The sequence below is a fragment of the Acanthopagrus latus genome, chromosome 20 (genome assembly GCF_904848185.1).
Source record: "Acanthopagrus latus isolate v.2019 chromosome 20, fAcaLat1.1, whole genome shotgun sequence".
Classification (NCBI taxonomy): Eukaryota; Metazoa; Chordata; class Actinopteri; order Spariformes; family Sparidae; genus Acanthopagrus; species Acanthopagrus latus.
In genome coordinates this window covers 5,561,399-5,574,141 of record NC_051058.1, presented here as the reverse complement: position 1 = coordinate 5,574,141, position 12,743 = coordinate 5,561,399, and the positions used below count along the sequence as shown (strand labels likewise).

Sequence of the window (12,743 nt, the reverse complement as noted above, 5' to 3'; positions counted from 1 at the left end):
CAAATTACTAATTACTTCATTAATCAAAATGTTATATTTACAATGGATTGACTTGTATTGTGAGACATACCCACAAGGAATTATCATAGGACTCTGCAGCAGAGTCAGCAGATGTCTCTCTCTTGCTGGTGGAAACTGTGCCCATTTTTCAATTCAACAAGGTAAAATCCCTGTCCCTGCATGTTTGTTTTATTCAGATGACTACACACTTCATGTCCAAGTCTTCAACCAATATGACAAGGCCGATGTGTCCATGAAGATAAATGTCCGCCCTCCATTGAATCACCTCCACATTTCCTCTTCCCTTCGTGCGCCCCTTGTCAAAGAGACCATCCTTCTGGAAGCCTCCACAGGGCCCTCGACTAATGCCGTCATCTACACATGGGACTTTGGCGACGGCTCTGATGCTGTCCAAGGCATCCACCATAAAGTCAGCCATAGTTTTGCGTCTGCAGGGCTCTATAACGTCACAGTATGTGTGAACAATACTCTGACAGTCTTGACCAACTGGCTAGTGGTGGAAGTTGTGGAAAAAATCTCTGGATTAGCAGTCAGTTGCAATGGACCCAGTGAACTAAACTCTGTTACAGATTTCAGAGCTTCGGTCGCCACTGGTACAGGTCTCATGTGGCATTTTGACTTTGGTGATGGGTCATTGCAGGGAAACCTTACAGATGGCTGGATCTCTCACATCTATAAGTCATCAGGGAACTATACAGTACATGTAACTGTCATTAATTCTGTCAGTCAAGCTCATCAGTTAATCACTGTAGTGGTCTATAGATTGGCTGTTAGTGGAGTTCTTCCGACAGAGTGCATCATGAGTGGAAGAGACATAGAGCTTACTGCCCTAGTCAGTGGGAACATATCCGACCTGACTTTCCATTGGCAGTTTGGAGATGGATCACCTCTAACTGCAGTTAGGGGACAATCAACAGCCAAGCACACATTTTTAAACCAACAGATTTTTCATATTAGTCTCACTGTGTTTAGTTCTGTTACATCTGTGTCATTTAACACAAGTATCTGTGTTGAAGCAGCAATAACCGACATGATAGTGCACCCATCACAGGAAGTAGTGGCAGTAGGAGAAGAGGTATGCTTCAGGGTGGAAGTTTTCCCTGAACAGATGGCAGGTTACCAGTTGAAGTGGTTTAGCAGCCCCTCTAGTCTCATAGCTAGGACAGAAAAGACTCAAAAGTGTTTTATCTTTAAAGACGAAGGTATTGAGGATATATCAGTAATAGCAATTAACAGGGTCAACAACCAAACAGCCAAAGCCAGGATCACCATTCAAAAGCCTATAAGTATGCTGTCTGTGGCTCACGATAGTCAAAGTGACACACTGACTGTTGGCACACTCATATCATTTTGGGTTGCCAGTTGTACTGGCAGCAATGTTACTGTGCTGTGGGACTTTGGAGATGGTTCTCCAATGGAGCAGAACCAAAATGTGTCACATGTCTTTACCTCAGCGGGTCAGTTCACAGTCACAGCCACAGTATTAAATGCTGTTAGCCGTGATTCTGTGTCCCTTGAAGTGAATGTTTTACTTCCTGTTTCCGACCTTTCACTTCACACTAACCAGCCTTATGCTGTAGTAGGAGAAGAAACTCTTATCCTAGCAATTAGTAGTTCTATCAGTAGCACCAACTACTACTGGACTGTGGACGGTATGACCTCAACCGAGCAAGGGACCTACCAGTTTAGATTTGCCTTCCCGAAACCAGGAGTGTATCAAGTGAGGGTTATAGCACATAACTTGGTGAGCAGAAAGGAGGCAGCTATTGTAATTGAGGTCTTTGAAAGAATAGAGGGTCTTCAGATTGAATGTCAGAGCCTGAAAAACATGAAGTACGTACCGACCCTAGAGGACCTGCTCTTAACTGCCTCAATCACGAAAGGCTCCAATGTCACTTACCACTGGCTTGCTACACAGAGGGAAATCAACCAACAATTTACTGGTAATGGAGAGCTTTTTCATATGTTAGCTGAAACTCCTGGTGGGTTTTTAGTTCAGCTAAGAGCCTCTAACAAGTTGGGTGAGGCCACCGTTACTGTTTCTTTGGAGGCAGTACAGCTTGTAACAAGCGCACACTTTACAACACAGTCAAGTTTTGTGGCATTAGGGAAAGTAGTGAATATCTCTGTATCTGTTGTTGTTGGGTCAGACCTGCAATACTTTTGGTATGTGTATCCTGATCCCTCACCCCTGCAGACACATGATCCTTTTATTCTCCACACATTTACACATTTGGGTCAATGTCTTGTCAGAGTTTCAGTTCAGAATGTCCTCAGCCAAAGCAATGTCACCAAAGAGTTTAATGTTCAGGAGGAAGTCCAAGGTGTGGACTTTCAAATCGAAGGAAAGACACATCCATTTTATATCACCACAAGAACTGCCGTTCCACTCCATGGGCTTATACGAAAGGGTAGCAATCTGCACTGGAATTGGACAGTTACAGGTGCAAAAAACATTATTTTTCATACCACTAATCAGACATTTATCTCCACTTTTCCACATGCAGGCATGTATCAGGTGTCTTTGAACGTCTCCAATGACATAAATTGGCAGACAGTTTCACACAGTGTCACAGTCCAGGATGCTATCAAAGGCATTTTGCTGAACATGTCCAAGTCTACTTTCTGCACTGAAGAACAAGTTACTTTCATTCCAACAGTCTCCAGTGGAACCAATTTAAGCTTTGTTATAACATTCAGAAACAAAGACTGGATTCATAGTCAGTTCATTGTTGATGGGTGGTTCACCACATCAAGCCTTCCTGCAGGGATGCATGTGGTTACCGTGAAAGCTTGGAACCAGGTCAGTAGTGCTGAGGTGTCTTCAAGCTTTCTGGTCTCAGAGCATATTCAACGGTTGAGGATTGTGAACTGTTGTACTGCTGCTCTAGAAGCTCTGAAACAACAGCAGTTTAAAGCAGAATTTCAAAGTGGACTTCCAGTCAACTTCACCTGGAAATTTCACTTGGCTGGGTTTGAGCCTGTAACACTCATGGGCCAGGAAGTGATGTTTGCGCCAACAGAGAGCGGTTTATTGTCTGTTAGTGTGCTAGCCACCAATGGAATCTGCTCCAAAACGGTAAATGATTCAGCTACAGTTCAGTGGCCTGTTAAGGAGGTCAAGCTTGTCGGTCATTCAGAAAGAATATTTGTTGGACATGCTGTTGCATTTTCTACCAAAATCAGTGGAGGAAGCAACCTCAGATATCTCTGGGACTTCGGAGAATCCACTGATGCATTGGTGACAGACTTAAGCACAGTCAGTTATACGTTTTCTACTCCTGGGAAATACAGCATTATGGTCAAAGTTTTCAACAATGTCAGCCATGTGTCCACACAGCTATTCATGGAGGTGGAGGAGCTCCGGTGTCCCAGCCCTCAAGCTTCTCTTGTCCAGAGCCCAACTACAATCTCCAGGTCTAGGCCGAGCTTTTTTGAAGCAAGTGTTGAGAGTAACTGCTCTGCTTACAAAACCGCATACCTATGGGAGATACTCATAGAGTCGGATTGTAACTATGACAACTTAGAATTGTCTTTGAACAAAGTCATCCTTAGAGATCAGGTAGATGTAACCACACCTATACTCTTACTCCCAAAGCATTCTCTCAATATAGGATGGTACTGCCTGGTATTCACTGTTTCATTCAAGGACACTCCTCTACTTGTCCGACAAAAAACCCCCATTGCAGTGGTCCACTCCCCACTAATCGCTGTCATCAAGGGAGGCTCACACAGACTGTGGTCCAGCCTTAGTGAACTTGTCTTGGATGGATCTAAGTCCCAGGACCCTGATGTAGAGCCAGGACTGGAAGATGCACTGCAATATAAATGGACCTTCATGGCACTGGTAAGAGCCACTTCAAGGCAATCTTAGTGCATGAAAATGACCACATTCCATAGACAACCATATTCAATTGCCTTGTGTGTCTTTTACATGTAAGAAAACACCCAATATTGTCAAATATGAATGTAGCACTCACAGCAGTAAAACTAGCATGTTAGTATTTGGAAATTTTGGCTGCACTTTGTTGTGTGACTAGCTTGCGAATTCCTTCAGCAATAGTCTTTTTTCCACCTAGCCTTGTGGAAGACTCCAATTACGCACAATGAGTTGCATAGGCAGAGAGAGCATGGGCAGATGCATGTGGGTACTCATGCAGATAGGCCATCCAATCATTTAGTTGAATGATTGTATGGCCCTGCACCAGAAGCAGATTTTTTTCCTTTATTTTAGGACATTTGATTTACTGATTGCTATGGGAATGTTAAATTTTCAAAAGTACTGCCTAACAAAAACTAGCACTAATAGGGATCTAGGTGCAGGTGTGAGTAAGACGTATGTTTGTGTTGTCAGAACTCCACAGAGTCTCATTTTGTAAAGCCAATTTGGAGAAATAGCAGTACAATGACTGTACTGACCAAAGAGCTGCACCCAGGCACAGTCTACATTGTCACTCTTACTGTACACAAGGAAGGAAGGAGGCCTGCCTCTGTCAACCAGACAGTGAGTATTACCCACAATCTCACTCGATTGTCACACACAAAAGCATGCTTTATTGCTTCTGTCATCTTGCACTGACAGTTCAACTGAGAAAAGCTGTGTGAAGGTTGTGTTTTATCTCTGTTGCAAATGAATGTTTTTGATGCAGGGATAGCTATAAAAAGAACTTGACTTAGGCAATCCAATGAATTATGGGAGATAGACACTTGTCGTACATGCCTCTGTCTCTTATCTTCAGGTGACTGTGTGTAACATACCTGTGCTTCCCGTGATTGTGGAATGTGTGTCCTGCACTGTCCTGTCCTCCCCTCACCGCATTAGTTACACCACCCCCACTGTCCTCTCAGGGCAATGTGACCAGTGTGATGACCAGGCTCAGGTAATGTCTCTGACGTCTTCTCCTTGGCACATGTCGATCCATGGGTGTGCAGAAGTTATGCTCTGTGGAATAACATAGAAAGTTAATCATACGTTATATTTTATGGTGTTATAACCATTTTGTTGAATAGTAGTTTCACGAAGAAAATGTAAAATCATGACATCAGGACAACAATTCTTAAATTGTCTCTGCTATTAATTATTATGTTTTTAGTCTGGGTGATTATCTGCAAATTGATTTGTGCTTGAACGGTTTAATTTTGAAATGCTAAATGAGGTAGATACATTAAGTAATGGTACAATGTGCAAGTGTACAATATGTACTGACAGTGGGGCCTGCATTATCATTGTGACTCTGGTATGTGTCTTCTCACAGTACAAATGGAGCGCTGAGGACCAGTCTGGCATGGCCCTAAACCTTAATGAGGTCACCACCTCCATAGGGCGACACTCTCCTCACTTGGAGGTGCATTCAGGTGTCCTGCAGCCAGGGCAGCATTATACCTTCACTCTTAATGTATCCCAGCCTGACAGAGGGCAGTGGGGTAGTGCCAGCGTGACGATACTACCTAACAATCCGCCACATGGAGGCTTGTGTGATCTCAGTCCAGAGTCAGACATACATCTGCTGGAGACAGTAGTCATCTACACCTGCTCAGGTAACACTGTGATATTAGTAAAAGTGGTAAATCTAATGTGCATTATTATATTGGAACAACAGCAATCATCCTGAAAACTTTTTGATGGTTTATAAGTGTGAATACTTCTTGACCAATTTGTCTATGTTTTGCCAACATCTGTTCTCCTTCGGCAGGGTGGCAAGATGATGAAACCAGCGCCTCTCAGCTGATCTATACCTTACAGGTAGAATCGTGCCATCCCATTGGCATAGCATGTCCCCTGCTCACTCTGTACAGGTGAATACAGGTTTAATAACTGTATACTAACAATAATAGCAATAACAACTGTATTAAGGAATTGGGTTTTGATTTATGTCTTAATTTCTCTCCCTAGGGGGACTCGTTCTACATTTGGCAGCTTGGTTCCGATGGGAAGTCCTGGGCAAGATAGAAACATGTCAGTTATCACAGTTACATTACTGGTAGAAGACCATCTGGGGACAAAGGTCATTGCTCTGAACAGGTAGCTACTAGAAATCTGATGCATCCAGGCAAAATCAATGGCGTGCACATCTGTCAGCATACTGTTTTTTCAGTTGGACAAATTATTTAGGTTATCACACATAATGCCAAATGCATCTTGTCATGTTTGACTGAGCTCTCAGTACAGTCCCTGTTTGCTCCTCTCTCCAGAGTGTTGACAGTTGTAAATACAGTGAGGGCAGAAGCTGCCAGTCAGTGGCTCAGAAACAAGAGCCAGGCAGAACTTTGGGCTTTAATCCAACATGGCAACCCTCAAGAGATCCTCCCATATTCCATTGCTCTCACCAGCCAGCTCAATCAGGTAGTGTGTCAGCATTAACCTTCATTTTCCAGTGCATGAAATTATACATCTAAATGATTAAGATAAATTAGCTTACATCCATAACAGACGATCTAAGATTTTGAGTGAGTGGATGTGAGAATCTTGAAATGACTGCATTTGCTCAAAATGTGGACTAATGACTTTCACCCATCTGTCCACAGATGGAGTCTGGACAGAGCACCAGGGAGCTCGTGGACAGAAGAGAGATCCGCAAAAATGTGACCGAAGCTCTGGCCTCTCTCCCTGTATCGTCCTTGCTGGATGTTGATCAGATCAGCTCAGCACTGTCACTGTCTACTGTAAGTAATCAAGTTTGTTTCATTGTCATTCCCGGCTCATAAGTATTTACAAGCGATCAGAACACTTAAAGAGGTTGTATTATGCTTTTTGTCTTTCCTTTGCTGTGTTATGTAGCAGGGTCTATAAGTGAAAGGGAGTTACTCTTTCCCACAGAAAATACTGTTCCTGCACTGTCTGAAACACCTGATTCAGAGTCAAGCCTTTACTTCTTTGAGTTATGTGCATTGCTATGTGACAGGTGTTATGTAAATATATATATTTTTTACATATTTATCATAAAATATATACACTCCAGTCAGTCAGCAGACATACAGTTACTACTGCTGTAACAGGGTTATATTAGATCACACTACCTTGCTCGGCATGACCTGCCTAAGTCTACCTCTGACTGGCTACATAATGCCTGTTAAGTCATGCGCATGTGCAACTCTCACCAAAGATAGTAGCTGATACGGAGGGTTCAAGACAGTGTGAAAAGGGATGCTGCAGCAATGCACCATATGAGGAAAATTATGTGTTTTTTCTTTTTTGGAACTTCATAGTACGTAAAACTATTCCACCAGGACCCAAAATAAAATTATGAACCTGAAAATTAGCATGATATGACCTCTTTATGTTTGGGATCCCAAACTTTGAAAATTTGAATTGAGAATATTCTCATATCGGTGCCCACAGTTATTTGTGCATACTGTCAAATCCAACCTTAAGCTTTAAGTTGTGGCGCTGCATACAACTCAATCCTCCAGAGCTGGATGGCTCCAAGCAGCTGAATATGTGCAAATATTACATTTATTTGCAGTTCTGCATTGACTTTATATGTTATTTACACATGCCAAAAAATTGCTTAGATTTCTGTGGGAACACACCATAAGCCATTTCACACCAGAGCTTATCCTCATACAGTATTTCTCAAAATTCATACACCTCTCAGGCGTTATACCATAAAAAGATGTTTTCATTTTGGCTTTCCTAGGCTGTTCCTAGCGAACTGGTTTGTGAAAACTGCCAGGAGAAGGTTCTGGAAGCTGTAGGGAAGATGATCCATCTAATGGAGGAACAGATGAGTCCTGGTGTTTTGTCAGCCGTTGAAACAGGAAGGAACATCCTTAACATCATAGGTGCTGGTCGACTACCAACACGTCTATGAAACAGTCATGTAATGATTGCGAACTCCACAGAATGGGTGAACAACATTTCTGTTCTTTTTGTTTCCAGGTAGCACATTGGCTGCTCTTTCTGAGTCTGTTGGTGCTTCCAGCTCTCACACAGCCCACTCAAGCACTCTGGACTCAGCCTCCACAATAGTCCTGCTGGCGCTGGGTCATGCAGAGGCCCTGATGCGCTCTTTGATGCGTTCACATGTTCATGGAGAGGCACCCCTTTCGCTCTCCACCCCTTATATCAATGCAGTGGGCTTCCACGGAGACCCCTCTGATCTCCTTTGCACTCACCAGTCCAATACAAACCAGATCATCACCACCCCATGTCAGTTTCATATCCCTGCCTCCCTTACTGCTCACCTGAAAAGTCAGAAGTCTGGGGTGGTACAGGTGCTGTTTGATATGGATGCAGAATTGGGATCCAATCCTTTGCTCACTGTAGCCAACCCTCCAATTTCCACCGCTCTGGTAGCCATGGAGCTCAGCACACCTGAGGGCAAACCCATACCCGTCAAGGATCTGGACCCTGAGCAGGCCATACGGGTCACCCTGCCCAACAAGCACCCTGTGGGACAGGATGATGGTGTTGGAGATAGGGGGATTGGTGAAGCTGGAAATGGGACATGTCTTGCTGTAACTCTTCCTGCTGATGGAGGGTTAAACCTCACTGTCAAAGCTGTGGATAGACTTGATGAAAATGCAGGTTTATACATCTCCTTCAACTTCAGCCTGGGTCCAGGTACAGTACACTATCTTGCTCTGGGCCTATCCTGTTTTTTGCATATCTTGAACTTTTGCTCTTTCGTAAAATGCTAATGACCACTTCATCTTGATGGCTTTTTACTATTTTTTCTTGCTATGTACTCATGGCTGTACTAACCTGATGCACCATATGGTTTTTACATAAAAACCATCTGTTTTTTCACATGTTTGATTTTTTTTACATAAAACCACCTGGAAAGGCACAGCTAGAAACAAGGATATACACTTTCAAAAAATACTTACTATCTATATAAAGAAGAGGATAAGAATACAGTAAGAAAATGATTAGTGTGCTGCCCTACCACAATTTGATCTTGAACAAGGTAATGACCGCCACAGGCTATATTAAGTATGAATACATTTTACATAGTGATCGACAGGTTGTGACAGAAGTTTCGTGACATGCAGGACATTTCAGGATGTCTACAGTCGTTTGTTAAATAATTACTCATTAAAAAGTAATCCATGCTTCGCCTACATAATTATTAATTACCCTCACTGTATATCTGTTAGTTTTTGCATGAATTATTTATTAAAAAGGCTGTTTTCAAACTGCATTATGCATACCTAGGAGCTACTCCAGTTAGTCTGGGACATGTCAAGATAAAAGTGAGCTCTACAGTGCCAGGGACTAATGCATCCCAGGATTCCCTAGTGAGACAGTGGTCTCTCGCTCTCTCTGCTCCGACCACCTCCACAGAGGAATCCATCTTTCTGTCCCCACTGTGAGTCACTGCTCTTTTCTGTAACTCACTCATCCGTTTGATTGCTCGCTTTGCTGAATAAGGCTGAATATTCCTCCCTTCAACAGTTTGAACGGGACGGACAAGCCTCTCTCGGTCAACCTGACCTCATCTTTGGTCGACGGCGGTCCTGTCCGTGTGACGGTGTGTGTGTTCAGCTCTTTGTGCCAGTACTACAGTGTGAAGGAGAGGCGCTGGAGCAGTGAGGGTCTACAGCCACTGGAGGGCAGCACACTCCACACAGCCCATTGTCTCACCCAGCACCTTACCATGTTTGGGGCCAGTTTGTTTGTCCATCCTGGGGCTGTTGTTCTGCTGCCGCCGGTATGTAAGAACACAAAGCATTATGCTTATATTTCTACTTTTAAATATTGTGACAATTAAAATATATTGAGATTTTCCCTTAAAGTCAGGAGGAGAAAGATCCTAGTCATCAGGCCTTTCTCTTTCTTCCTCCATCTGAGCAGTCAGGTGGCCCCATACGCAACATGTTGGTGGGGATTGTGTGTGCTGTCCTGGTTCTGATTCACCTGCTGGTGGGGCTCATCGCCCATAAACTGGACCACTTGGACAGCTTGAGACTGAGCCAGGTGCCCCTGTGTGGCCGACCGGGGCTATACCACTACAGAGTGCTGGTCAAGACCGGCTGGAGGCGAGGAGCAGGTCAGCCAGGGACAAATCACTATGATGTAGAAAAAGAAGTGAAGACAAGAATGTACGTAATAATGTTCCTGAAACCTCTAATTGTATATGATGGAGATGATTAATGGTGGGGGTATGACCCATCAGGCACCACAGCTCATGTTGGCATCAGTCTGTATGGTGTGAACAAGAGCGGGTCTCGCCATCTGCAGAGGGATGGAGCTTTTCAGCGCGGCAGCTTGGACCAGTTTCACCTGGAGACAGACGACAACCTGGGAGAAGTTTGGAAAATTCGCATCTGGCACGATAATACAGGTACAAGGAAACCAGAAAGGCAGAAATAGCTATTTAAAAACTATCGGTGATGTTATGGCTCTTGTTTTTTCTGAAACTGATATAAGTTCTTCTGACATGAAGATAGTGGCATTTTATTTAGAAATGGCGATAATGAAAAATTGACAGTGACAGAATGAATTTCAACTGAAGTTGGCATGCTATTCAGCTAGCCCCAGTTCATCCCTTCATATAATACCACTTTGTACCTCAACAGGCTTAAGTTTGAGTAGTCCCATAGTTTCAGCTGGGAGATGTAGCAAGTAGCAGCAAGCAAGTTAACAATTTAGTTTAATAAGTAGACAAAGAAGTTAAAGGGATATTCCGGTGTAAGTTTAATCCATGTTTAAACACAGCGTGACACCGAGTAAGACCCCCCCCCTTGAGAGATCAAGTTTGCAGACTGCTACCTTATGTAGTTTGATGGTGATCACAGCTCACCACTCTCCTCCAGCAGCTTCCTATTGTGGGGAAGCCCTGCAAGACGATTACCGAGTGCAGTAGAGTTCCACAGCTCAAGGATGAAAATGTATGATTATTACTCCATGGAAATACAATTAAAGTTCATATGTGTCTTGCCTACCAGCTTATAACAGTTATTATCGACAGTGGACAGGGAAAAGAACGGAATTGAGCATTTCTAACCGCATTCAATAATCGACTCACAGGGACTTCCCCATAACAGGAAGCTGCTGCAGGAGAGTGGCAAGTTATTTAAAATTTTAATTTTTTTCACCGACTTTGATGGGTGCAAACATATGTTAAAAATGACATTACATTTCTTTAAAAAATCAGATATTTTGAATATGTCTCTGCACCGGGTGCCAGTGAAGACAAACCATATGCAAGTATGTGTCTACATTTACAGCATATGTACAGTATGTTTAGGTGTGAGGCTGGAGTCATCCCATTTTTCACCCCAAAAACAAACTCCATCCACAAAAACATGTAATGTAGCACGCCCTGACTTGATAAAGTAGTCTTAATATCATATATGTAAATACAGGTCTGGATCCATCCTGGTACGTTCAGCATGTGGTGGTCTGGGACCCTCAGACAGACCACATGTTCTTCTTCCTGCTGGAGGACTGGCTCTCTGTGGAGAACCAGAAGAATGGAACTGTGGAGAAGGAAGTTCTTGCCTCATGTAAGCGTATATGTAACTTCCAGCAGTCACAAAAAATATTCATGTCATATCAAGCTACTTGATATCCTAGCTGAAAGGAATACATTAGACTTTTCTTTGAAATAAACTGTGATCAAGTACTAACCTTTCTCTTAAATGTGTGCATTGTGCATTTTTCCATTTTGGCATTGTTTTCATTGGCTCAAGTTAGGGATCAAAGTTATTTCAAAGCCCTGGATTAAATGATTTATAATCTGTGACTGTGTGCTGCATTTTTCCTCACGACTTCTTTTAACCTTTCAATTTATTCTCCGCAGGTCCCAAGGAGCTTTCTCAGTTCCGACGGGTCTTTGCTTCCCAGCTGATGTTTGGGATGGTTGAGCACCACCTGTGGCTGTCGCTGTGGGAACGCCCCGCCCACAGCCGTTTCACCAGAGGTCAGAGGGTTACGTGTAGCGCCCTCATGCTGCACCTCTACCTGGCACTGGGTGCTTTGTGGTACGGGGCTGTTGGCATCCAGGGGCACAGGTAGGACGTCTAAGAGGCCTTAATACAAACCCCAAATCATTTCATGGCAGGGAATTATCTAAAGGCACATTGTATCAGTTAGTCAGTCAGTACACAGTCAGTTTTAGATTTTCCAGATACAAACTCCATCTCCAGACTTGACAAGATGACACTGATTCTTCTACCTTTGCCGCAAGTGGACCGGTGTCTGCCCAGCTGCTGGTTAATGTGGAGACGGTTGCCGTGGGGATGACTGTTGCGGCACTCGTGTTTCCTCTCCAGTGTTTCCTCTGTTTCCTGTTTGGGAAATCCCACAGCCAGGTAACTTAAAACGCCACGTGAATTAAAGCTACTTTGCTTTCATGACTCGTTTGACTGCTGAAAGGAAACACGTCCCCCATATGACCGCAATCAGCTAGATATGACTTAGTTTACCTTCAGCATGCCGCTGATTAGAGGTCATTACAGTGAACTATTTGACGTGTGTCTAAGCTTTGCTTGTCAAACAGTCTTATCTCAGCATGGAAGAAAATCAAGCCAGTGTTTCCTGTTTATCTCGGTGTGCTCTCAGAAACGCTGACGCGGCAGGTGTGTGTTTGAATGTGTGTAACTCAGGTAGCCATGGACATGTCCGTTCCTCCCTCTCCCGTGTGTCACTCTGTGGAGATGGACGTCTTCCTCGGCCAATCGGGGCTCTCCGGCCCTTCCTTCCTGTCTCTACCAGACTCATCCGGCCCAGTTAGGGACAGTCCTTCATCTGTGAGAGCGCACGCGTGCACACACAC

General features: G+C 43.7%; 1 protein-coding gene across 1 annotated transcript in view; it reads left to right on the top strand.

The window, feature by feature from the left end:
* The window catches only part of pkd1b (polycystic kidney disease 1b), a 30,874-nt gene that overhangs the window by 7,958 nt on the left and 10,173 nt on the right, over nucleotides 1-12,743 (top strand). Inside the window, exons 11-28 of the mRNA XM_037080827.1 lie at nucleotides 198-3,868; nucleotides 4,376-4,525; nucleotides 4,761-4,901; nucleotides 5,277-5,559; nucleotides 5,715-5,817; nucleotides 5,915-6,043; nucleotides 6,214-6,364; nucleotides 6,547-6,684; nucleotides 7,659-7,803; nucleotides 7,901-8,584; nucleotides 9,179-9,332; nucleotides 9,419-9,674; nucleotides 9,818-10,013; nucleotides 10,140-10,307; nucleotides 11,332-11,472; nucleotides 11,769-11,979; nucleotides 12,156-12,279; nucleotides 12,574-12,717. Of these exons, the coding sequence (XP_036936722.1) occupies nucleotides 198-3,868; nucleotides 4,376-4,525; nucleotides 4,761-4,901; nucleotides 5,277-5,559; nucleotides 5,715-5,817; nucleotides 5,915-6,043; nucleotides 6,214-6,364; nucleotides 6,547-6,684; nucleotides 7,659-7,803; nucleotides 7,901-8,584; nucleotides 9,179-9,332; nucleotides 9,419-9,674; nucleotides 9,818-10,013; nucleotides 10,140-10,307; nucleotides 11,332-11,472; nucleotides 11,769-11,979; nucleotides 12,156-12,279; nucleotides 12,574-12,717 (6,989 nt within the window). The remainder of the gene's footprint in view (nucleotides 1-197; nucleotides 3,869-4,375; nucleotides 4,526-4,760; nucleotides 4,902-5,276; nucleotides 5,560-5,714; nucleotides 5,818-5,914; nucleotides 6,044-6,213; nucleotides 6,365-6,546; nucleotides 6,685-7,658; nucleotides 7,804-7,900; nucleotides 8,585-9,178; nucleotides 9,333-9,418; nucleotides 9,675-9,817; nucleotides 10,014-10,139; nucleotides 10,308-11,331; nucleotides 11,473-11,768; nucleotides 11,980-12,155; nucleotides 12,280-12,573; nucleotides 12,718-12,743) is intronic.